Here is a 27,436-nt window from a genome sequence, read left to right on the forward strand (position 1 = left end):
TGCTTTCTTCATCAGCACAAAATCAGGAACCTTATCGAAAGCTTTTCAGAAATCGGCGTAGAAAACAACAATTTGCTCATTTGAGTTATGATATATTGCTTGATAGATTTTCTGTAGAAAACCAAGCATGTTGGTTGCGACAGATCTCTCTTCCACAAAACCATGTTGACAAGTGCTTACGAAAATGATTAATCAATAGCTCGTACTAGCATTTCTCGAAAATTTTGCTGGCTATGTTCAGTAGCGACACAGGTCTGTAATTGCTGACTTGGCTCTTATGCCTTTTCATGAAGATCGGTGAAACTGACGCCACTTTCCACTGGTTTGGTATCTTTCGTAACCTCTGGATGTTCTTGAAAATTCTTTGGAGAATTTCGCTCATTTGATCCGCTATTTGCTTGAAAAAGATTGGTGGTAAACCATCTAGCCCACGAGTCTTTGTAATGTCAAATGAGAGAAGGATCTCTGAAATTTTACCGTATGAAACGGAGAAATTCGTCGAAACAGGATTCTCGCACCCTATTTCTTTAAAGTTGATCTCTCTTTTTGGAGAAAAGACCGAATGGAACAAAAATCGAAAGACCGAATTGGAGAAAAGACCGAATTTCGTTCGACAACAATAATTTCAAAAATCACAAAGGTAGGCGCTAAATCTTTACGAACTTAGGGTTGATGTAGTGATTTTGATTAGATCTCTCGATGGTCCAGAAAGTGAGGCGTTGAGTATTGCCGGAGATGAGTTGTCTCCAATTGGTAGGATTGAAAGAGAGGGCAGTGGTAATGCCAAACTCCGAGCCAACAGAGTTCTTGCAAAGAATTTGCTGTAACTGCCAGTTCCTAAATTAAAAAGATCACCCAGAAGATGACTTCGCAAACAATTGTGCTTCAACATTTGAGTTGACTAATAATACTTTAAGAATTTGTTCCTGAATGATTTACCAAATTATTATTTTGAAGTCACCAACACCACTGTAACTTGCTAAATAGGAGCCCTCATGACTGAAAGCAAGAGCAGTGTACTCTAATTCTGCTCCATCTAAAACAATATTGGCTACTTACATACGTAAATTATTTGGATGCTCCGCACATTTTACCAGATAAGTGAAGACACATTGTTTTGATATGATAAATAAAATAAATTTTTTAACCTCCAAGTTCATCCTTGAGAACGGCTTTTTGTTCAAACCTCGCAAAAGTGTGAACAAATATTCTGGGCTCTGGTGATATTTCGGAAAAAGCAACTAGTCCGGATTTTTTATCCACTGCAAGAACGCCCACTCCTAAATATTACTTGCCATTGCAGACAAAAACATAGAATCAAGTTACTGTTGAGTTCGTATAGACATACCTTCGCCTGGAGATGAATAGCAAAAAGATTGCTTTGAGAAAGTATCATAGAATTTAATGAAAGTCCCTGATTTGAACACGAGAACAGAATTGTCGACAAACTTCACCGAATTTGCGTTGTCGCTTTCAACCCAGCTAAAGAATAAGTTGGTCATTTAAAAAGTTAAGCTAAAATTAATTTTACGGCTTAAAAATATTGGATTTACCTCAGTTTAAGCTCTCCGAACGAATTCATTCCGTTCTGAAAAAGTATTTTGATCTATTTTGTTCCATCCCAAGCGCTTTTAAAGACTCCAGCGCTTTTGAAAATTTGCAATTTTCATGACCTCATGATGTTGTAGTCCCCAAATTCAATTCCACACATTAATAACGTAAAATCTAGTATGTAAATTCAGCATTACAGCATCATTATTAATCTATGATTTCAAAATCATTCTCAAAATTCTCAAAATGGCTACTTTTTGAATCCCAATGTGAACCATGAGGGTACCAAAATAAGACCCCTCCCAGAAACTTGTGCTCTTTTCTGTTATTGCTCCACTGTACGTTTAGAACTCTCAGCTGCGGAACAACCTACTCCTTGTAGTCGGAGGCCACAAAGAGAACCAACTAATGGGAAAAGGGTAATAAAAACCAGGGATACAAAAAAGAGTACACCTATATTCTGATTCAGAAATTTTATGCTGCTGATGCGCAAGGCTATTTTACATTTTGTATGGTAAATGGTATCTCGATGGTATAAAACATCATTGAAGAAAAGATCGATCCGCAATACCTTACGTGACAAAATTTGCTCAAAGGTAAAAGCATACATTGAAAACTGTGATTTGATCGGTAAGATCAAGGGAGAAGACTTCAATGTTTAAAAAGATTCCTATACCCAACCATCGAATTAAGAATTACCAGATCTGCATAAATGAATAGAAACCTTTACATTCTGTAAAGACATTGGGTCTTTTCTATTATAGCCCCCAGTACTTAAAGGTCATGTAATTTCCAACACACATTTCGCGAAGTATAGGATGATCAGATACTATAAATCCTTGAGCAATAAGAAAAAAACATCAAGTTACAAAAGAGAATTGACATAGCAATCGTGTATTGGAGTCCGTTGTAGGGATCGCAGATTACTGATTTTCATTATTCCAGAGTTCTAGAAAACAAGTTCTCGGTTGGATCTATTGTCAATTAGCATTTTTATCACAGTAAAGAATTTTATCTAGCGATCATGGCTCTTGCGCACAATTTTGTCAATCGAAAATTTCATTCCGCAAACAACTCTGCGATGAAAATGTTCTTTCTAGGCGCAAAATGTTCTGTTTAGTTCCCTAGGCGCAAATGCCGGCGAATAAAGGCTATCAAGTAACGGTAGAATGTCAAAATGACTGCGGAATGTGGACCGATATCCGCGTGTACACTCTAGAAATGAAAGCACAAACGGAATTGTTAGATTTCACTTGCGGTTTCTGTGCAGCCAAAGAAATTAAGAAGCTGAAGAAGCAAATAGAAAGCTACGAGAAGGCCTCGGAAAAACTAGTAGTAACCCAGTCACTAGATAAGATGAAAGAGGCAAACCAGTCCAGATCTAATTCAGTCCCATCGAAGCTGAGTTTCGCCGAAGTTGTCAGTGGCGTAAACCAAGAACAGTTTGAACAGAAAAAGCGCTCAAAAAACCTGGTTCTTCTCGGGACAAAGCCTGACAGCGAGAACACTGAAGCATCTGACAATCGTCTTGTTTCGGAAATTGCAGAATCCCTGAAAGTAAACATAAAATTTGAATGTCAAAGGATTGGCAAACAAAATACAGAAGGCAAACAGCTGCTTCGAATAAAATACGAGACAAAAAAAAGGAAATGGGACCTAAAGAAAGCAAAGAGCTTAAAAGAAAACGAACGATTCAAGTACGTATTTATACAACCCGATCTAACTAAAACCGAGCGAGAAAATAGAAAGAAAATGGTGGCAGAATTAAAAGAGAAAATACTGCTGAATCCTTCCGCCAAGTACAAAACTAAAGGGAATCAAATCGTTGAAAACAGGATTGTGACTAACAGTTTGTTTATGGAACGTAGAAGGTGCTAAAGGGACATTATCAACGTGCACAAGTGAAGCAATCGCATACGATATCTTACGTTTAACAGAAACATGCAGTTTAAATTCAGTTGAAATACCTGGTTTCACATGCTTCTGCACAAAGGCAATAAAAAGCGGGAAGGGCGGCCGCAAAGCGGCTTAGCAATTGCACTGAGCAAACAATTAAGAATTACATGCAATGTTCTTCATCAGAACCATAAATTATTAGCAATGCAGATCAAAGAATTCAGTCTAATTATAATTGTAGCATATTTTCTACCAAAAACCGATTTAGAGACAATATATCAAGCACTTGCCGAAGCATTTCAATGCTGTCAAGGCAGAGCACAAATGATCCTGGGCGGCGACTTCAATTGCAGGCTCGACTCAACTGAAAGAGGCAACTTACACTGCAAATTTTTAATTAATTGGAATCTTCACTGCGTTAACGACAATGAAGAAGTAACATATGAATTTCAGTGCGGTAAAAGTGTTATCGATTTATTTTTCGTAAGCAGGGAACTCTTAGAACATTTTAACGAGATAAAGATCAACAATTCATTCCTCACAAAGCACAAGCCTGTTTCTTGCTGCTTTGATCTAAAACGCAGACATGATATAGCGGAAAGCAGAAAGAACCAATTGCGTAAACTCGATGTTAAACAATTGAACGAACGAATGAAAAGCGTTCAAAATCCGCACGATAGCAACGCAATGGACACATCGTATGACGAATTTGCCAAGTCCATTCATGAATCAGCAACAGTTCGGCCTGAAAGAAAATCACCGAAATGGTTCAACAGAGAACTGTACCTACTGCATAAGCAGTTGAATGCTGGGAGACATAGACTGGGAGATATAGACAGAGAAATGAAGCAGATTCTGATTATTTTAAAAAGAAAAGATTCTTTAAGCAACTATGCAGAAAACACAAAATGATGCATGAAATAGATCGCGAAAGTTTCATAATCAGAAAAGCGGAATCAGAAAGGCGTGACTTTTGGAAAAATCTGAAGTCAAAGAAAGTTTTAGCAAAAGTATCCGGAATTACAATTCCAACTTGGGAATCATATTTCGGAGGTCTATTTAAAGCTGAGGACGAAATATTAGAAGAGTTTTTAGACGACCAAACCTTAGGAAACCACGATTATAGTTTTTCAAACTGGAGATGTACCGGACATTTGAATGATCCAATAACACTGGAAGAAATTATCGAGGAAACTTCAAAATTAAAAGCTGGTAAAGCAGCGGGAACAGATGGAATAACCAACACTAGTATTAAATTAGGTTTTCAGTCAATGCAAAAATACGTATTCCATTTACTTAACCTCTGCTTTGTGAAGCAGAATGTACCCTAAATTTGGAAGTTATCATATATTAAACCACTGTACAAAGGCAAAGGGCATTAGAGGCATTAGTCTGTTATCTTGCATGTACAAGTTGTTTACGGGTATCATTTAACAGCGTTTGCAAATATGGGTCAAGCGAAATCAAATTTAACCATCAAGTCAGTATGGTTTCAGACGCAAACTGTCCACAATCGACGCAGTTTTGCAATTGAAAGAAGCAATCAAGCATAACATCAGCTGCATTGGCAAATACTATGCCTGCTTCATTGACTACGAAAAAGCTTTCAATTTCGTAAATAGGAACCTGCTGCTTACAAAACTGATAAAAATGGGGCTCCATGGGAACATGCTACACACAATACAGTCAGTGATAAAATGCAACTTGCAGCAGATCCTTGATGGAGAATTCTTGTCAAATGAGATTGAACAGAAATCAGGAGTAGCACAAAGAGACAAACTCTCACCACTCTTATTTAGTTTATTCATAGCTGACTTATATTTTGAGTTGAAATGCAAGGCTCTAGGTGTTATATTTTACGCTGATGACTTAGTACTTGGGAGCCATAGCCAATGCCAACTATAACAAAGTTTGAATAATCTGAACACGTATTGTAGCAGGAAACATTTGAAAATTAAGGTAAACAAGACAAAATGCATAAAATTTAGAAGAGGTGGCCGTTTAGCTATCGATGAAAAGTTCTATATATAGAAAAGAGAAGTTGAGTTTACTAACACCTTTTGTTATCTAGGTGTAATTTTTTCAAGCACGTTATCTCCCAGTCTTCATCTAAAGCATTTAATGAACAAAGCTAATCAGTCAGTTGCTTCAATAAACCAAAAACTATATCTACAGAAAGTCAACTTCAACTCAGCACAACAACTCTTCAATTCAATTGTTTTTCCAGCCTCAACTTACGGATTAGAGACGTACCTCGATGAACTTTTTGAAATCGAAATAAAACAACATTACCGGAAAATAGAAGCTGTTTTTTTGGAAAAGTTGGTGCGGAGTAAGCAATTACATCTCAACCACAACGCTTTTAAACAAATTGAAGTTTCATGATATGCATTGACTAAAAGACTGCCCGCCAAAACACAGGAGAGTAATTGCCAATTTCTATGCCAAGGGACTGCACAATAATTTTTGTTGTATGGAAAGTTATTACCAATGGGAGAAAAACCTATGTGTGTGCAGATTTTGAGAAAGAACTCTTTCATCAGCCCACCATATTCTTTATTGTAGTCACTTTAAACTTGACCCCTTTCCAAAAGTTCTAAAAACTCTTAAACAATTAAATTTATTGTTTATTTTTTGAATCTGTAAATAATTTGGACAATTTGTCAGTGTGATCTGATGCTTAATTCAATCTTCTTCTTCTTCTTCTTCAAAATGTTCTTTCGACAGAAAATGTGCTCAGCATGGTCTAGGATTCGCAGTCAGAAAAATCTCAAAGTTTTCTCCAAAACCAACAGATCAACGACAGAATATCTTATCTAATTGTAGAAAAGAAGAAAACCTGGAAAATGAAGAAGGCCGAAGACGACACCAAACTCTTATACCAGGAGAAGATCAAGAAAAACAGTCTGGTGATCCTCAGCACCTACGCCCCGCACATGGGCATAGTCAACCAAGATGAAGCAGCTGTAAAATATTATAGAGATCTCCAGACAGCCCTAAGTCAATTCAAAGGGCTCAACCTAATAATAACAAGAGATTTCAATGCGAAATTGGGCAAACAGACCAAGCCCTAATTTGGTATAGGAGCCCACGCAAGAGGTTCCAGAAATACAAATGGCGAATTGCAAAAATTTCAGTGCGAGAACAATCTTGTGGCATCAAATACTTTTTTCAAACATCGGGCCTGCCACATCACCACATGGGAAGGAGGCATCCGAGGAAAAAAGTAAATAATCAAATTGATTATATTCTTTTAAGAGCTTCAAAGAGGTATTCGATGAGGAATTCAGGAAGCTACAACGTTTTCGGAGTCAACACAGATCACAGACTGGTATTAACCAGCCTGTGGAGAAAAAACGATTTCGAAAGATGCAAGAGTGTGAACAAGCCAAAAATCAAATAAGAAAACGATCAGGTCATAAGTGACCTGAAAATGAAAAAGAAAAAATCAAAGAAAAAATGTCGCAAACGAGGAATCCGGATAAAATCGAAAAACTGAAAAAAGAAAGAACTAGAGCCAAAAATTGTCTCAAACTAAGAATTGGCTTTCTTGTCACCAGAGCAATGCTCAAAGAAAGCAATGACATAATGCAGAAGAAAGATAATGCTCACTCATCGCTAGCCATAAATAATATTATCACGAAAAAGACAAGAAAAAACCTCAAATCAAAATAGAAGAACACACAAACTACTTCAAGAATCAATTCACCATATGCCAAGAAGAGGTAACAAGTAGCAGTTTTTGGAAGTCAGTGTCTACTTCCGAATAGAAAGAACACGAACAAAACTGAGAATTGACCGTGCAAAAGAACCAGACTCGATTCGAGGAGAAGCAATCAGTTGAGAAACTAACCCGAGACCTCAACACTTTAATCCTGAATTCCAACGAATCGCTAACAAAAGGATATCTGGTTCCCATCGAGAAATCAGGCAAGGACGCGACGAAACCTGAAAGTCACTGCCCAGTTATCTTTCTCTCTGCATACAGAAAACTGTTGTCTCTAAATATTTTAGAACGAATAAAAGATCAAATAGATGGCTCATTATCACAAACCCAGTTTGCCTACAGAACTAATAGGTACACTGGAGAAATAGTCATATCCCACAAGTACGTGATGGCTGGGGCCATCTCTAAAGATTTTGACAAGTACTGTGTAGGAATTGACATGTCAAAAGCTTTCGACAATGTCGACAGGGATAAACTCATATACATTCTGAGATCTAGAAAAAAGCAGATGAAAACATCACTCTAATAAAGAAACTACTCACAAGCACAACTCTTGAGGTGAAAGTAGGGAAGGATCTTGGCGAAAAATTCCAAACCAAAAAAGGCGTTCCTCAAGTGGACGGGTTATCACCCCGCCTATTTACAGCCTATTTAGACGAAGCACTCAGAGAAACAGATGAATTTTTCCATGATAATTGTCATGACTACCTCCGAAAGGAAACAGCAACTCCTCTACACTTTTATGATTACTGCAAAACCAAGTCACCAAAAATCCCATGGCATCTAGAATATGCAAACGATGTGAACTTTCTTTGCAATTCGGAAGATGAAGTCAAAACAGTTAATGAAGTAGCCACAAAAGTACTCCGGAGATACAATTTGCGAGTGAACGATTCCAAAACGTAAATTTTCAGATATCACAAAGACTCAGATCTTCGTAAAATTAAAAAAACTAGGAATTATCCTAGATGAAAAAGCGGAAATTAACCGTAGAAAACATCTAGCTCAATTAGCAATGATCAAGTACCGAAAAATCTGGAAAAACAAATTCATCAATGTTCGGACAAAAACTAAAATATATAATGTTTACGTCAGATCCATCCTCCTTTACAATTGTTCGACATGGACAGTCAACCAGACAATCAACAAACAGTTAGATTCCTTCCATCGCAGACAGTTACGTCAATGTCTAGACGTTTGGTACCCGAAACTAATAAAAAATGATCATTTATACGATTTAACCTATGAGTTTCCCATTTCAGAGCTCATTCGAGCCAGAAGAGGCGCCCATCTCGGACATATCCTGAGAAGAGATAACTCAGTTAAACACATTCTGCAACACATCAAAAGACTACCACCAGTAAGAAGAGCGAAGGCGAATCTTCTGAAGACGTACGAAAAAGACTTGGGCATGGACAACTTCCACACCTGGATCACGTGGGCTTTGACAAAGAGATTATAAGAATAAACCTCGTCGCAAAACTGAACTGAAATTATGTTTACAAATAATATTTAACTTGTTAGTAGCGGTCAATCTTATTTGCAATAAACCCGACTCAGAGGATAAATAGCTGAACGAAAAAACGCACCAACGTACGAATCTACAAACCGTAAAATCGTAATCGACTCACTCTTCGTTAGCAGTCAAGTCAAGTCACACCAACTGAAAAATAAGAGACACGTTCTTCACGAAACACAAACAGGTTATATGCCGTGTTGACCAAAAGGCAAACTTGAAACAACACTACGTAGAAAAATGCAAATACGCAAAAAAGACATCAGTAAAATGTCGAAAGCGATGAAAGAACTACAGAAACCTACAACACCGAGTGAAATCAACAATTCGTACTCACATTTCAACAACGCCATCTATGAATCAGCAGTCGCCTCTGCTAAGTAAAAATCACCAAAAAAGGTTTTAAAAAAATTAAATGCTAGACGGGCAATTGAAAGCTGAAAACAAACTCAGGTTCCAAGAAAGGTCACGTTCTCTTGAACTGAATCGAATCTTCAAAAAAGTATATCAGAGAGAAAAACTATCGAATCAGCCAAGAAAACTAGGTAACCGTGGAAGCAGAATCTAATAAATAAGTAATCAGGAACATACTAAAATTAAAACAGGTGACTTATAGAGGAACAAAAATTGGATTTAGGGCTTGGTAGGCGTATCTCAAAGGACTATATGGGGCTAAAAATAATTCCAGAAGGGAAATGTTTCAAGCCGAAGTTTTGGGGAACCAGGATTATATTTTAACCAACTGGAATTATTATTCAAGCCTTAACACCCAATTTATAGTAATGAAAATCAACAAAGAACTCTCAAAACTGAAATACGTTATATCTGGAGGACCAGATGGACCAAAAAGTGAGCTCATGAAGAAAAGTTTCTTCGCAATCGGCAATTGTTTTTTTCATTCGTTCCATCTTTGTTTTTCAGGGAGTTCACTTTCTGATATCTGGAATTATTCATACATATAATCATGATACAAAGGAAATTTTCAAAAAAACAGAAAATCCTATAGAGGCATTAGGTTGCTATTTTGTTTTCACAAAATGTTCAGTGGAATTGTTTGTCAACGTTTACAGAAATGATCAGAAAATTGCGGAGTACTTCCGCCAAGAAAAAACGGTTTTCGATGTAGCCTCTTGACATTACATGCAGCCTGTCATCAAGAAGCAATCAAAGCGAACGTGACACAATGTAAAAAGTTCTACGCATGCTTTATTGACTACGAAAAGGCATTTGAATTTATTAATCGGAATCTGCTGATATCAAAATTGGTTAAAATGGGGCTCCGTGAGAACATCGTAACAACATGGCCATCAGTATCTAGGTTTAACCGGCAACAAGTTTTAGATGAGGAAACGCTATAAAAAATAAGCAAGATACTGGTGTTTTTCGAGGAGGAGAACTATCACCTTCACGCTTTAATCTTTTACCACATCTATATTACGGGTTGAAACAAAATGAATTAGAAGTAGTTTTCTATGCCGACGACCTTGCGCTTGGTGTTAGCAAACATTCTTCTTTACAGCAATGTCTAAACAAACTTGAAATAAGCTGTTCTAGACAATACTTGCAAGCTAACAACGCAAAGACAAAAGCCATCAAATTTAGATGAGAAAACGCTATCGCAACAAATGAAGCAAGAAAGTGATGTTGCTCAAGGAGGCAAAATATCACCTTTACTTTTTAGTCTTTTTTGCAGATCTACACATCGTTGGTTCAATTTAAATTTTTTCTGATGGCAACCTATGGCCCTTAACATTTACATCGACGATCTACGTGAAAAAGAGATACAAAAATCTTAACACAAAATTGAAGCATTTTTTGGAAAAACTGGGACGGAGTGAGCAAGTACACACTGACACTAAATTTTCTGTAAAACTGATGATTTTAGACCAGCAAGGGCTAAAATTTTGTCCCCCCAAACAGAGAACTGATCGAAATGTTTTATGGAAACTGTCTGCATAAATATTTCTGCTGCATGGACGGCCGTTACACATGGGAGAACAATTTGTGCGTCTGAAGATTTTGCGAAAAAACTAATATATTGGATTATCACATAATATAATGCGCTTCATTTTTAAAATGGTCACTACTTCAAAATTTTTATAAACCCACAGAGAGATGTCTTCAATTACACTCTAAACAAATGAATTTGTAATTACCATTTGTAAGTTTGTCATTATGATATGACATTAAATTCAATTTTCTCTGCTCAGAAAGAATATTTAACTAGGTAGTAGCAGTCATTTTTTTAATACAATAGTTCCAACTCAGAGTGCAAACAGCCACTACGCATACGGTGCAAAACGGATGAATGGGATTTGGATTTACTGAAAAGCGCAATTTGTCTGAAAAAAATTGAGCGTTTTAAACCTGTTTATATACATCCAGACATCAAAACAATTGAAAAAGGACTCTTAAAAAATTCATAGTCAAACTAACGAAAAAAGGAGGCAGATTCCGACCCAGAATTTCAAAACAAAGTACAATCCGATAGTTCAAATGAGATCACCATGACAAACCGTAATCTCTGAACGTCGAAAAAGCAAGAAAAACTCTGAAATCACGCTTGAGTGAAGCTCTAACATACAACTTTCAACTATTGACGGAAACGTTCAGTACCAAAACAATAAAAAAGAGAATGTTATCAATTTTAAAAAATTATCGAAACATAGCTCTCGAGCCAAGTAAAACTCGTAGGTGACTTCAATTGTAGACTCGCATGAATAACTGGAAAATGCTCTGAATGAACGAAAATAACGCACCAGTGTATGAGTCTCAAAACGTTAAAATCGTATTCGACTCAATCTTTGTTAGCAGCAGATTTTTAAATCAAGTCACAGGAATGGAAAAAAGGAGGAAAAAGAAGAGACACGTTCTTCACGAAAAACAAACAGGTGATATGCAGTGTTGACCTAAACGGCAAACTTGAAACACCACTACGTAGAAAAATGCATTTACACAAAATAGACATCAGTAAAATGTCGAAAGCGATGAAAGAACTGCAGAAACCTACAACACAGAGTGAAATCAACAATTCGTAACCACATTTCACCAAGACCATCTATGAATCAGCAGCCGCCTCTGCTAAATAAAAGTAACCAACACTTTTCAATAAAACTTGTGCTTGCTGCACAGAGAATTGAAAGCTGAATACAGACACAGGCTCCCGGAAAAATCACATTCTCTTGAAATGAAGCAAATCTTCAGAATAAAGTGTATATTAGAGAGAAAAACGTGTCGAATCAGCCAAGAAAACTAGGTAACCTTAGAAGCATAATCTAATAAATAACTTTTCCGGAAAATACTGAAATCAAAACGGGTTAATTCTAGAGAGCTTAATTTTAATATAGAGCTTGCTAGGCGTATCTCAAACGACAATATGGTGTTAAGAAAAATTCAAGAAAAGAAACTTTTCAGGCCGAGTATTTGGGGAACCATGACTATATTTTTTTACTAATTTGGATTATCAATCAAGCCTAAACCACCAAACTACAATAAAAGCAACAACGAACTCTCAAATCTGTAAGCGGTATATCTGGAGGACCAGATGGCTTAAAAAACGAGTTCAGCAAAAAAACTTTGTCATTATTGACAATTGTACATTTTAATTGTTTAATCTCGTTCTCTTCTTAATATCTGAAAATTTTCATACATACAAAAAACAAAGAGAAGGGTAAAAAACGGAGTTTTTATAGAGGAATTACTTTGTTCTGTTGTCTGTGCAAAATTTTCACTGGAATTGTTTATCAACGTTCACAAATTTGGTCAGAAGAATGCGAAATACTATCGCCAAGCCATTGCAGTTTTTGACGTGGCCTATCCACATTGCATGCAGCCTCCCATCTCAATACAGCAATCAAAACGAACGTGACACAATGTGGAAATTCAACGCATGCTTTATTGATCACAAAAAACATTTGATTATAATATTCGGACTCTATGATATCAATGCTGGTTAAAATGGGGCTTCATGGAAACATCTTAACAACCTTGCAATCAGTACTTTGGTGTTATTGAAACAAGTTTTAGATAGGAAAACGCTATCGCCAGAAACGAAGCAAGAAAATGTTGTTGCTCAAAGAAGCAATCTATCACCCTTACTTTTTAGTCTTTTTTGTTGATCTATACTACAAGTTGAAACGTAATGAATCAGAGGTAATTTTCTATACAATCGACATGGTACTCGGTGTTAGAAATTGTTCTAATTTACAGCAAATTCTAAACAAACTGGAACTATACTGTTCAAGAAACTACTTGAATGTTAACATCGGAAGTACATAAAATCAAATTTAGAAGAAGAAGTTACTAGCAGAAGAGGCCAAACTTTTTTATCTGACAAAACAATCCTTTACATTTACATCTTTTATTATTTAGGAGTCATGTTTTCAAATTTCCTAACACCAGGACAGGGCCTAAACCACTAATTTAATAGCCCACCAAGCCGATACAAACTTTTCTCAAAACTCAACACGCGGAAAACCAACTTAAATTCTGCACATCGTCTGTTCAATTCAATTGTTTTCCGCCGGCAACTTATGGCCTCAACGTTTACACTAACTATCTATTCGAAATAGAGGTAACGAAACACTACCGCAAAATAAATTTTTTTTGGAAAAGCTGGCGCGAATGTTCTTTGGCCAGCATGGGCTAAGTATTGTTCATCAAAACACTGAAGAGTGATCGCAATGTTTTAAGGAAACTGTCTGCAGAACTATTTTTGCTGCATGGAAGGCTGTCGCATGTGGGAAGGAAGTTGTGTGTCTGCAGATGTTAGGGAAAAAATAATTTATTTGATAATTTTATACTATATTGCGATTCTTTTTGAAATTGTCATCAATTCAAAAGTTTTATAAACTCAAAAAATGAAGTTTTTCAATTACAATCTGAAAATAATAAAAATTATAAACACCATTTGTAAATTTGTCAGTGGGATCTGACGTTTATTTCAATATTCTTATTTTTTTTTGTTTGCAGCAAACTTTAAAAGCACTCGGGTCATACTGTACTAGACAAAACCTTAAAGACAACATCACAAAAACAAAAACCATCAAATTCAAAAGAGAAGATCGTAGAGGAGAACAAGACAAATTATACATATCAGGCAAATCAAATGAAAACTTTCACGTTTTCTTTTATCTAGTTGATATATTTTCAAGTCGTTTACCAACAAATCACCAATTAGATTATTTAAATATTAAAACGGCTACAAACCTTGAATGTTAACATCGGAAGTACATAAAATCAAATTTAGAAGAAGAAGTTACTAGCAGAAGAGGCCAAACTTTTTTATCTGACAAAACAATCCTTTACATTTACATCTTTTATTATTTAGGAGTCATGTTTTCAAATTTCCTAACACCAGGACAGGGCCTAAACCACTAATTTAATAGCCCACCAAGCCGATACAAACTTTTCTCAAAACTCAACACGCGGAAAACCAACTTCAATTCTGCACATCGTCTGTTCAATTCAATTGTTTTCCGCCGGCAACTTATGGCCTCAACGTTTACACTAACTATCTATTCGAAATAGAGGTAACGAAACACTACCGCAAAATAATTTTTTTTGGAAAAGCTGGCGCGAATGTTCTTTGGCCAGCATGGGCTAAGTATTGTTCATCAAAACACTGAAGAGTGATCGCAATGTTTTAAGGAAACTGTCTGCAGAACTATTTTTGTTGCATGGAAGGCTGTCGCATGTGGGAAGGAAGTTGTGTGTCTGCAGATGTTAGGGAAAAAATAATTTATTTGATAATTTTATACTATATTGCGATTCTTTTTGAAATTGTCATCAATTCAAAAGTTTTATAAACTCAAAAAATGAAGTTTTTCAATTACAATCTGAAGATAATAAAAATTATAAACACCATTTGTAAATTTGTCAGTGGGATCTGACGTTTATTTCAATATTCTTATTTTTTTTGTTTGCAGCAAACTTTAAAAGCACTCGGGTCATACTGTACTAGACAAAACCTTAAAGACAACATCACAAAAACAAAAACCATCAAATTCAAAAGAGAAGATCGTAGAGGAGAACAAGAAAATTATACATATCAGGCAAATCAAATGAAAACTTTCACGTTTTCTTTTATCTAGTTGATATATTTTCAAGTCGTTTACCAACAAATCACCAATTAGATTATTTAAATATTAAAACGGCTACAAACCTTGAATGTTAACATCGGAAGTACATAAAATCAAATTTAGAAGAAGAAGTTACTAGCAGAAGAGGCCAAACTTTTTTATCTGACAAAACAATCCTTTACATTTACATCTTTTATTATTTAGGAGTCATGTTTTCAAATTTCCTAACACCAGGACAGGGCCTAAACCACTAATTTAATAGCCCACCAAGCCGATACAAACTTTTCTCAAAACTCAACACGCGGAAAACGAACTTCAATTCTGCACATCGTCTGTTCAATTCAATTGTTTTCCGCCGGCAACTTATGGCCTCAACGTTTACACTAACTATCTATTCGAAATAGAGGTAACGAAACACTACCGCAAAATAATTTTTTTTTGGAAAAGCTGGCGCGAATGTTCTTTGGCCAGCATGGGCTAAGTATTGTTCATCAAAACACTGAAGAGTGATCGCAATGCTTTAAGGAAACTGTCTGCAGAACTATTTTTGCTGCATGGAAGGCTGTCGCATGTGGGAAGGAAGTTGTGTGTCTGCAGATGTTAGGGAAAAAATAATTTATTTGATAATTTTATACTATATTGCGATTCTTTTTGAAATTGTCATCAATTCAAAAGTTTTATAAACTCAAAAAATGAAGTTTTTCAATACAATCTGAAAATAATAAAAATTATAATAGACGATCTCTAATTAATTGAGGGGTGTTGCTATAACCGGAAAGACCCCAAAACTTAACAGGAAGTCAACAAATACTACAAATCGTGTAATTATATCAATCATGTTACCGTCGGAGACCTTAATATTTACGGTCTATCTGCTTGAAATTGAGATAAGAATTATTGCAAGGTAGAAGGAACACTCTGGAAAAACTATTGCGGAGTGAGTAAGTACAAATTGACAGAAAAGTTTCTCCAAAACGTTCTTTGAGCAACATTTCTGAAAGATTATCCTCTCAAACAGGAGCTTGTGATCTAGCTAAACTACTGAAGCTGTCTGAATAGCTTATTTTGCTGCTTGGAAGGCTGACATGAGTAGGAAGAAAGATAGTCCGATTGCAGATTTTACGAGGAGAGAGAGAGAGAGAGAGAGAGAGAGAGAGAGAGAGAAGGATATATATATATATATATATATATATATATATATATATATGGTGAGAGAGAGAGAGAGAGAAAGAGAAACACTGTATTTCAATTCGAAGTATAAAGACAAAGCATTTTTCAAATAGAAAGTAAAATAAATTCAAAGTGAATTTTTTAATACTAATAATAATAAAATAACACAGTGGATGAAGTTATTGATGATAAACGATGACTTTCAAAAATGAGCGGAAAATAACTTTCTTAGAAACCAGCTCATCTGGATTTCAAGAGAAAGTAACAAACTTTTCCTTTTACCAATGAAGAAAAGGCTATAGTAGTCAAGATTAAAAACAGCACAGTCATCAAATAAAATTCCCGGACTGAACTGCGAGTCAAGATCAGTAGGAGCCCAGTCAAAATTCGAGTCCACATGCGCATATCAGTACTGTGTACATATAAAATCATATCTGCAAGACTGACAAGTCTTTTCCAAGATTTGGATTACACTAGCTACTTAATTTTCATGTTAAAACCATCTTTTTGAAAATTTTCGTTTGAAAATTTTGTATTTCAAAAAATTATGTAACAATTCGAATTTTTTTTTTAATTTTATGCTTTTTCTTGGCTATTTTTTTAACGTTTTTTGGCTAATTTTGAACCTTTTTTGGGCTATTTTTGACGTTTTCTTCTTTTCATTTTTTGACATTTGTTATATGTTTTCAAATTTTTTGGACTAATTCTGTTATTTTTTGATATTTTTGTCAATTCTTGGCTATTATTGCAGTTTTTCAAACTAGTTAGGTCCTGGCCAAAAATTGCTTTTAATATTACGCGTCTTGGACAAGACTTGCACTTAAACTGGCGGGTTGGGCCAAAATTTGCATTTTGACAAGCACGTTTTGGCCAAGACATGCATTTAGACTGACAGGCATAAGAAATGACATGCGCATAGCTCTGAATGCGCACTGATAAAAAAATTTGCAATTAGACGTGCCCAGTAGTGATTTTGAATGGGTGTTGTGTCCGGGCTCTTAAGAATTTTTGAGGGAGCTGATTCATAATTGTTTTGATTGTTTTGATACATCATGCCATCTTTTGTAAAATTTTCTTAGCTTGGTTCTCAAATTTAAAAACACAATAATGCAAAGTGTAATACTGCTCTCGGAAAAAACACTAGGTGGAAATTGACAGAGAGTTTTTTATTACCCAATAAAAAAGCTTGCAGTTAGGAGGAGTACATCATAAATGTTAACCGATATATTTGTGAGAGGTCAAAAAATCATATCTGACTCATTCGCATCTGACGGTAGAAAAAGTTTCATTTTTTAGTGTGATAAAGAAACTTTTGATAAACTTTTTAATGTATCACAATGGTTTTGCATTATTTTTCGTGCTCATTGTCGACTGTTGCTGTTGTTCTTTCAGCTGTTTTTTTAAGTCTTTTCAGCTACTTAGGAAGGTTTTCAGTTTTCCAGTTATGTTTGATGTCGTTTGGCTGTTTTTGACGTTTCTTTGCTGTTTTTTTGGTATTTAGACATGCCAAATTTTTATTAGGACTTGCATTTAGACATGCAGGTTCTTGACAAGACCTGCCTTTTTACTTGTACGTGTTGAAAAGACTTACATTTAGACTGCCAGGTGTAAAAAATGACATGAGCTTAGCTCTGAATCAACACTGATAAAAAATGCAATTGGACGTGCCCAGTACTGATAATGTATCGGCGTTATACCCGGGCTCCTAAAGTTTTTGATGGAACTGATTCATAATTGTTTTGATTTTTTTGTACATTTTGCCATCTTTTGTATTTTTTTCTCCTTGTTACCAATGTTAAAAACAAAATAATGTAACTGTCATACTGCTGTTTTAAAACACACCAGGTTGAAATTGTCAGGGGTCGAACCAATAAAAAATGTTTGGTGTTAGGGGCAGTGGATCATAAATGTTAAACAATCTATTTGTGAGAGGACGAAAGTTCATATCTGACTCCATTTCGCCTTGGAAGAGGGACAATGTTAAAATCTTTTAGTGTTCATGGTTTATGGTTAGAAAAAAATTTTGATTGTTTGAAATAATAAAAGACACACAGGGTTTTTTTAAAAAGAAGTCAGTTCTTAATTTATATAGTTTTGTGTCCAATCTCTGCTGCTTTTCTCTGACGTCTTTTTATTTTGTGACTTCCTTCTATTAACCATTGGAGATCTGTTTCAAATAGATATCCATTATAGTGCTTAGACGATTGCTAATCAATCGAGGGGAGGGGCTGTTGATATAACCGGAAAGGCCCTAAAATTTAAACGAAACTCATTTTGCCTAATTAAAATCTACAAATCCTCTAATTATATCAATCTTTTCACCGTCGGAAAGCCCAACCATTGCACAGACAAGGAGCATTGAAATAGAGATGTGCTTTATCTGAAAGTAGAAAGAAAGATCTGGGAAAATTCTGGGAATGAACGTTGTGGAGTGAGTAAACACACAGTTAGAGAAGAATTGTTACAAAACCTGTTCGTCGATCAGCCCGGAGAGTAAGATAATCCTCTCAAACACGAACTTGTGATCTCGATGTGCTACTTAAACTGCTTGAACGATTCATTGTGCTGCATTAAAGGTTGATATTAGTAAAAGAACAATTTCTACGTCTAGAGATTGTTTGAAAAGAGCAGAGAGATAATAAAACAATTGAATTCAATTTGAACTATAAAAACAATGCATTATTTAAATCAAAGGTAAAATAAATATAAAATGATTTTTTGAGCTGATAATAATTAAATAACACTGTGGATGAAGTTAGTGATGATAGACGATGACGTTGAAAATAAGAGGAAAAATAAAGTTTTCAGAACCCATTTCATCTGCCTTTCCAGAGAATGTAACCAACTTTTCCTTATACCAATGGAGATAAGGCTACTGTAATCAAGAAGAGAAAAATTAATGGCATTTAATACAATTCAGACAAGTCTTTGCAGGACTGGGATTACACTTGCAAGTTATTTCGCAAGTGAAAGCCAACTTGTCAAAAATTTCGAGTAAAAATTTTGAATTTTCAAAAATTCTGTAACGTTTCACGTTTTTTCGGAATATTTTTTATGCACTTTATCTTACGTTTCTTCTGTTTCTTACGTCCTTCCGGCTATTTTTTACGTTTTTTCAAGCTATTTTTTTGTCCTGTTGTGTTTGACATTTTTTTCTCTGTTTTGACATTTTTTGCTATTTTTGTTGGTATTTAGACTTGCCAAGTCATGGCCAAGACTTACATTTAGATATGCATTTTTTGGCCAAGACTTGCATTTTGACGGACATGTATAAAAAGTTACATGAGCATAGCTCTGAATCTGCATTGATAAAAAATGCAATTATACGTGCCCAGTACTGAAATTGAATGAGCGTAATGTCCGGGTTCGTAAATTGTTTTGAGGGAGCTGATTCAAAATTGTTTTGATTGTTTTGATACATATTGCCATCTTTTACAGAATTTTCTTTGCTTGTTCCCAAATTGTAAAAACATAATAAAGTAAAGTGTAATACTGCTCTCTGAAAAAACACCCGGTAAAATTTGACAGAAGGTCTACTCATTAAAAAAATTTTGTGTTAGAAAGAGTGCAGCACAAATGTTAATCGATGTATCTGTATCGAAATTTCATATCTGCTGAATCAGCACTGTTAAAAAAGTTGCAATTAAACGTTGCAATTAGATGAGCTGATTCATAATTGTTTCGATTGTTTTGATACACAATGCCATAATTTGTAAAAAACTTTTGTCTGGTTCTCAATTTGAAAAAAAAAATAATGTAAAATGTAATACTGCTCGCTTAATAACACCAGCTGCAAAAAGGACAGATGGCTGCTCAATGAAAAATTGGTGTTAGGAGGAGTGTATCATAAATGTAAGTCGATGTATTTGTGAGAGGACGAAAGTTCACATCTGATTCCATTTTGCATGTGAAGGTAGACATTGTTTTATCTTCTAGATTTCTTGATTTTTGATTACCCTGGGAAAAAAAGTTCTGCATATTAGAAATAAAAAAGACACACAAGGTTTTTCAAAAAGAAGTCAGTTCTCAATTTACATAGTTTTGGTGTCCAAAATCTACTGCTTTTCGCTGACGTCTACTGATTTGTGACTTCCCACTGTTAACCATTGAAGATTTGTTTCAAATAGATATCCACTATAGTGCATAGACGATTGCTAATCAATTCAGGAGCTGGATCATACCGAAAAGATCCTAAAAATTAACCAAAACTCATTTTGCCTAATTAAATTTTACAAATCGTGTAATTATATCAATCATGTGAAAATCCTAACCTTTATACAGACGATGATTGCTGAAATAGAGGTAAGCATTATCTGAAATTAAAATGAATGTTCCGGAAAAATTGATGCAGAGTGAGTAAACACACAGTGAGAGAAGAATTTTTCCAAAACATGTTCGGAGAGCAACCTGGACAGAAAAGTCGTCGTTCTAAGCGGACGTGTGATCTCGATGTTCTACTGAAACTGTTTGCACAATTATTTTGGTTCATGGAAGGTGGTCATTATTATAAGGAAAACTTGCGCGTCTGCAAATTGTTTGAAGAGAGAGATAGAAAAACAATTGAATTAAGTTTTTACTAGAAAAATTGCGTTATTCAAATCAAAATTAAAACAATTTTAAGGTTTTTTTCAGCAGATTATAATGAAATAACAACGTGGATGATGTTGGTGATGATAGACGATAACGTTAAAAATCAGCGAAAAATACCGTTTTCAGAAGACTTTTCTTCTGCCTTTCCAGATGATATAACAAAAATTTCCTTATACCAAAGGAAATTAGGCTACTGTACTCAAGATGAGAAAGTTAGTGGCATCTAATACAGTTCAGACAAGTCTTTGCTAAGACTGTGATTATACTTGCAAGTTAATTCTCTAAAGAAAACAAAATTTCTAAAAGTTTGCGTAAAAATTTAATTTTTGAGGAAATTGGTAACCTTTCACGTTCGTTGCCTTAATTTTCACGCAACATTTCGAGTATTTCTGACGTTGTTTCAAAACTTTTTAAATTTTTTTGCCTAGTTTTGACGTATTTTGGTTGCTTTTGACGTTTATTTGGTATTTTTGATAGTATTTAGACTTGCCAGGATGTCACTAATAATTGCAATAAGACTTGCACGTCGTGGCCATGACATGCAAATTGTTGCGTAGTAAATATTAGCCAATCAGAACCGAGTATTTCTAAATATCAAATAAGCATATAAATCGTTCCAAATAAGATTTAAATACGTTCTAATATACGTTGAAAGTTCCAAAAAAGTTAATTTAACCTAATTTTAAGTTTTTATAACCACTATATGTATCGATTAAGCTGTTTTTCGACTTAATATTTTTAGGTTTTCTAGACAATTGCCGATTGAATACGAACTGATTTGAAGTCAATAACATCAGACGGAAAACCAGTAAAAGAGCATCGAAAAAACCTTGCCGTCTAAGCTTTCACTTGTTGCTATGACCATCGTTAATGCTTATACGTTGTTACATTGAACTTGATAATGTTTATACGTTGCTTTATTCTAATAACACGTTGTTGCTTATATACTGAAATGAATTGACTTCCGAAAGAATTGTTTTATAACACCTTTTATATAGGTGCCGCTCCTTGCGCCGCCTTTAGTATGTGCACTCGTTTAGACTAATTGTTATGATAAACGTTTTAAAAAAGATAAGATTTGGAAGAATTAAAATTTGATGTCAAGGCACAAAACAATTCGAAATCGAAAAGATTTGTTCTCGCGCGAGTATGAGAGCCAGCAATTCAAGTCCCTGGGCAAGTCATACGAAGACCACCACTATGAACTGTCAGCTTCCCCATCTGTGTCGCAATATATGCTTTCCAACGGAGCAGGCGCTGCATGTCTCCAATTTTGTACGTATTCCAGACCCTCCCAGGTACCAGAAGAAGAACCAACTGCTGATATCGAAGATTACCGCGACGAGGATGATGATGGATTCACCAAAAGCTTCGATACATCCAAGTTATCTGCTGCTGCTCAAGCAGGTCGATGAAGAGCTAGCAGAGACAACCCATTGACACATCAAGGAAAACTCCGGTCAGGAAGTCAGGAAGTCCCATCTGCACCTTCTCAAACTAGCTTCAAAATAAAAACTGTAAGACAAAATCAAAACAAAATTTACAATTTTTTGCTGTAAATTTATAGTTCAAATAAAAAAATTTAGACGGCAAGAAACCCAACCCGTGATTTTTTTGGATAATGGATTAGATAAATTAAACTAATGTTAGTAGAAAACATTGGTAAGGGGGCCACAAAAAACAAATTTTGAGACGAAAAAACATCAATTTTAAAAACTTGAGCCGATTTACCGAAAATTCGAGAAAAATGATATAGTCGGTTAGTATATCCAAAAAAAACCTCTGATATAGAGAAAATTGAGAGAAAATACTGCTATATTGTTCAATTTTGAAAACTTTTGGTCAATTTTGAGGCAATTCTAAAAAATTTAGAAATCAATACCGAATATTGATAAACCGTATTTTTGAATTTGAAACCGTCCAGCTTACTGGATTACCGTTCCGTAATCTAGAATTTGCAAAAAATGGACCAAAATTTGAAAAAAATCGGACAAATGCATAAAATTTTGAGAAAGTTGTCGAAAAAAAAAATCAATTTCTCCAACAAGAAGCCCGCACTGAACGCCAAGTCAATATCAGTACTGGGCAAGTCTAATTCCAAGTCCAGATAGCAGTACTGATTCAGAGCTATGATCATAACACATTTAAGACTTGTCAGACTAGGCCAAGACTTGGCAAGTCTTAAGACACGTTTAAAGTTCAGTACGGGAGGTTCGTTAATTGAGTGAACCTCATTACACAAAAAAACTTGTGGAAATTTTCGCAAGATCGGGCCTACAGAAAAATATATTGAAATCCTCTACTTTTTTTCGTCGCTGGTTTTTTGTGCCGTTTGGTCCGCGTCCTTCTCGTCCTTTAACTTTTCTATTCTCCGTGTTCCGTTTTTTCAATAACGTCGCTCTCCCAAAACTTCTCTTTTCGTTTTCTTACGCTACTTTTCCGGATTTCGATGTAATATGTCATATGTGATGAAGTATGTTGTTGTTTTTGCTCTAGTATGTTGAGTATGCTAGTATGCTGGTTTGTTGTTTAGGTCTTAGAGCTTTCTAGGGTGTGACTTAAGGTTATTCTCGAGTTACGGCTGGATTGTCCTTTGACTTTTCTACTTTACTAATTTACTAGCCCTCTTGTTGTAGTATATTGATTTTGCTGCTGTATGTTTGTGCGTAGCTGTATGATTGCTAGTTGGTTTGGTCTTGTTGCCTTCTAGGGTGTGACTTAAGTTTATTCTCGAGTTACGGCTGGATTGTTTTTTGACTTTTCCAACTGTCTCAGTCTACAAATACACTATTGTAGTTTATTCAATTTTGCTGTAGTTTGTTTAATACCGCTAGTATGCTGATTGTTTGTTGTGGTTTGGGTTTTGCTAGCATGTGACTAAAGTTTATTCTGGAGTTACGGCTAGTAAATTTTTCGACCTTTTCATTCTTCTAGTGTACTACTGCATTGCCGTAAATAATTTGTCGTTAAATTTGTCGTTATAGGCCCATAATGAACTATGTTAGACTGCCTTGCAGTAGCTTCTCTCCTTCTTCCTAGGGTGTGACTTAAGTTTGTTCTGGAGTTACGGCTAGGTTGTTTGGTTGAGTTTTTGCTGTGGTCTGCTAACATAGTTCTTTCCGACTTCATTTCCCGCCCGTTCGTTCCCACCGTCCCGTCTCGTTGCGTTGCGCTTTTTTCGCTCGCTTTCCCCCACGCCCCGTTTCCGTTCCGTCGCGCACTGCTCGCTCAACTTCCCGTGTGTCCTTTGCCTCCCTCCGCGTTGAACGCATAGAGTTCAGTGCTCCATTTCTGTTTTTGTCGGGCACTGTGTGCTCGGCGACCTTTTCTGCTCTTTGGGCGGTTTGTTTTACAGACTGTCTACAGTGTGCTGTGTTTGGTGTCTTTTGCGTTGGGTTTGTTTTGCATGGGTTTGATTTGTTTGGAGTGTGCATATAATAGATAACCGTGCAGTGGTAGGTTTGCTGGTCTTTGGAAATAATAACATCGTGATGTCAAATAGTCTTGATCAAAAAGTCAAGAAGTTGTACGCTGCTAGGTCAAAGCGTGAAGCTCAATTGCATGCTATACATGAAGACATCCTTCATTGTATAAATAGTCAAAGTAGGCGAGTGAAAGTTGAACGCCTAGTAACAAAGTGCAACGAAGCATTTGTGACCGCTGTAGACAAAAATGAGGACCTGATTGCATTTGCTGGAAAAACGGAGGACCCAAGTGCACTCGTTCCTTCATTAGAGTCTTACTTGGAGGCAATGACAACTGAGAACGACAAGATACTCACTTCAGCACGAAACTGCATAAACTCTGCTGACGATAAAGTGAGCGAGTTCCAGGAACCACGGGCTTCCACTCGTTCTAAACTTCCCTCACTTATGACCTCTTCAAAAACATCTAGTCACCCTAAACATGATTATGTAATTGCTAAAATGAGGCGCGAAGAATTTGAAGAACAGAATGAGGCAGCCATTCGCCTTGCTAAACAGAAAAACCAAAAGGAATTAGATGAACTGGAGGGAACAACAGGAAACGTTTGGCAGAGGCAACTCTGCAAGAGTTTGAATGGCTGGACGCCGTTTCTAAAGGTAGCCAATCTGAAACAACTGCAAGTGCTAGGAGCTCAATGAGAAGTGAAAAGGCTGTCCAAGACTGGATCAACACCTCACTTGCTTTAAGTTTTCACAATGAGGAGAAAACTAATGAACCAGAGGTTATGATTGACCCTCCAGAATGCCCTAGCCACTATAACGGCGAAGCAGTGGAAGATCACAACACTGACATTTCAAGGCATTCCATTCCAAAAAATTGTCGAGGCATTTACTTCTTAAGCATTGAGACCTTGCAGCAACTTTACCCCTATTATACCCCACCTGAAAATTTTTTGGCTGTTGCTAACACACAGGCGTTTTACCGGGCGCACCTAAGGGCGCAAATGGATCAAACAGGCCAGCAAGGCATGGCGCTCCCAAGCATAACTAACCAAGGAACCGCGGATAGTCAGCCGCCTTCTGTACACGCCCCAGGGGCTTCTTCACCACCCATTCAAGATCCCGTCCGACCACAAATAAACCAATATAATTCGTCCGATCTTTTTCCACACGGTGTCCTGGGGACCTGAAACATCAAGTCTACCCAAGAATAAATTGGCGCAGCATATATGCTCCCGACAACAAATTAATTTTGTCCCCCGAGCACCAAACGCCACTCTTCCTCCTTTTCCGACAACAAATCATCCAGACCCCGTAATAAACGTTCCCTTGCACCCAAGTGCCCCACCAAGTCCAAAAATTCAACAGTACAACTCCGAACCCGCCCATCCCATTGACCTTCCCATTCCGAACCCAGTCTTCGCACCTAACCTCACTGCTCCCATCCCACAGGCCCCTTTGATTAAACAGCCTGTCGTCAACAACAATTTTCAGAATAGTAATAACCGAGAACACAAAGTTGTACGTTCTGTTGCTCCTCCTTTCCCAAATATGCCCAATATACCTCTTGGCCAAAGTTTTGTGCCAAATATGAGTCATTGGCGTTTTCCGTAGCGCAGACCGTCATTAGGCAACCAAGACATTAGTACTGTAAATAATGTTGCTCCAAATGTACAGGCACACATCGCACCATCAGTTACTAATTTTCCACAACAAATATATTTGAATTCACCCCTTTTGATTGATATGCAATCACCATCCGGCACACATCGGGAAAACCCGATTGCAACTACAAGTAATACTGTACCTGGTCTGGCCACTCCGGATTTTCAGCCAACATACCCTTATGTTGGGCCCACTCCGTTGAGTTGGAGTGGTCCGCAGGTGTCTGCACCTGCCCCTCCAGTACCGGACGATGGGTCATTGATTAGGGAATTAGCTGATGCAATAACCAGCAAGAAAAACGACTCCTTGCCAGAACGGAAACATGCTCAGTATAATGGCGATCCATTATAATGGCACGAGTGGTATGGTGAATTGAAAAGCGCGATTGACTCGCAATCGCTAACTGATGACGTTAAATTGACATACCTCAAAACCCTCGTCACCGTTAAAGCAAAGATTGCAATCGCCGAGTTTGCTTACTGTGGTTTAATGTACAAGGATGCACTAAGGACTTTAGAACGTAAATTTGGCCAGCCACAGGCAGTCGTAAGTGCACATTTGGATAAACTAAGCAATTTTCCGCCTCTTAAAATGCACAATAGTGATAACATCATTAACTAATCTGCAGCCATTTCCAGCCTCGTTGGGGTTTTCAAGTCACTATCATGTGATGCTGACTTGGAAAACGCTTCCCTACTTAACCAAGCGGTACAGAAAATACCACCAAACATGAAAGAGTCATGGTCGCTCTTTACGGTTAAGAAGCACTGGGTTAAGCCTACCCTCCTTGACTTTAACGATTGGCTCAAAGAAGAGGCTGAGGCCCATGATCTTTTGAACCAAAGCGCAATCAAGGCATGGCCTTAAGATAACAGCACTTCAGTAACCAAGACCAAAACAGCCTCAAATGTGATTGCATCAAATTCACAACAAAGGGAAACAAAGAAGCAAATGTCATCTTCTTCCACAAACACTTACTCTCGCTGTATTATATGCAAAGGTAACCACCGGCTATTGAAGTGTCGAGTTTTCAAGGAATAGACTCCAACCCAGAGAGCTAAGTTGGTGGGGGATAATAAACTTTGCTTTTCGTGCTTACGCGAGAAGCAAACGTTCCGCCATTGCCCTCAACCACGAAAGTGCCGAGCAGAAGGGTGCAATAGTTCGCATAACACACTATTGCAAGGAGCAGATAGGGTTTTTCCAGCAAAACAGTCAACAAATACCAATGCTATCCAGTCTTCTGGCAACACAGGTCAAAGTAAAGCAACTATAAGTCAACAACCCTCTAATAAGACCACACCGATGTCATCAGTTACTGACGTTAAGGGGCTTCTTCAGGTGACTGAATTGCAGTTGTTCAATTCGTCCGGGTTAGATACCAAGGCTTTAGTTTTGTGTGATACCGCCTGCAGTAACTCTTGGGTGGCCGGTAGTCTCGCAGATAGACTCGGTTTGCACGGTAAAGCACTAAAGCTAACTGTCAAGTGTATTAATACCAAAGAAGTAGTTGATACTACAGTTGTTGAAGTTACTGTGAAACCAAGAGAACATCAAGATTTCGAACCATTCACCGTCAACCCTTTCGTTAAAGAGAGTCTGAACGTCGGCGCTGATATAATTATTGTACAGGCCCTGCAAGAAACTTACCCACACTTAGCAGTCCTTGATCCCGTGAAATATTCCTATAAAGACATTGCGATGATACTCGGACAAGATGTCTATCATGCCATATGCCCGTTAGAATACTTCTCTGCCGATGAGAAGCGTTCACCCGTTGCCGTACGCTTACCCATAGGTTGGGTCTTAAGCGGTC

The 27,436-nt window shown here is 36.7% G+C and overlaps 1 protein-coding gene across 1 annotated transcript in view; it reads right to left on the bottom strand.

Annotated features, from left to right (window-relative positions):
• Positions 1–647: 647 nt before the first annotated feature.
• The window catches only part of LOC142340386 (cilia- and flagella-associated protein 43-like), a 62,987-nt gene continuing 36,198 nt past the window's right edge, over positions 648–27,436 (bottom strand). Inside the window, exons 2-6 of the mRNA XM_075390963.1 lie at positions 1,554–1,590; positions 1,349–1,482; positions 1,149–1,280; positions 940–1,036; positions 648–837 (exon numbers count right to left, since the gene is read on the bottom strand). Of these exons, the coding sequence (XP_075247078.1) occupies positions 648–837; positions 940–1,036; positions 1,149–1,280; positions 1,349–1,482; positions 1,554–1,582 (582 nt within the window). The 5' untranslated portion in view covers positions 1,583–1,590. The remainder of the gene's footprint in view (positions 838–939; positions 1,037–1,148; positions 1,281–1,348; positions 1,483–1,553; positions 1,591–27,436) is intronic.

The sequence above is a fragment of the Convolutriloba macropyga genome, chromosome 5 (genome assembly GCF_964194025.1).
Source record: "Convolutriloba macropyga chromosome 5, txConMacr16.3, whole genome shotgun sequence".
In the NCBI taxonomy this organism is placed as follows: Eukaryota; Metazoa; Xenacoelomorpha; order Acoela; family Convolutidae; genus Convolutriloba; species Convolutriloba macropyga.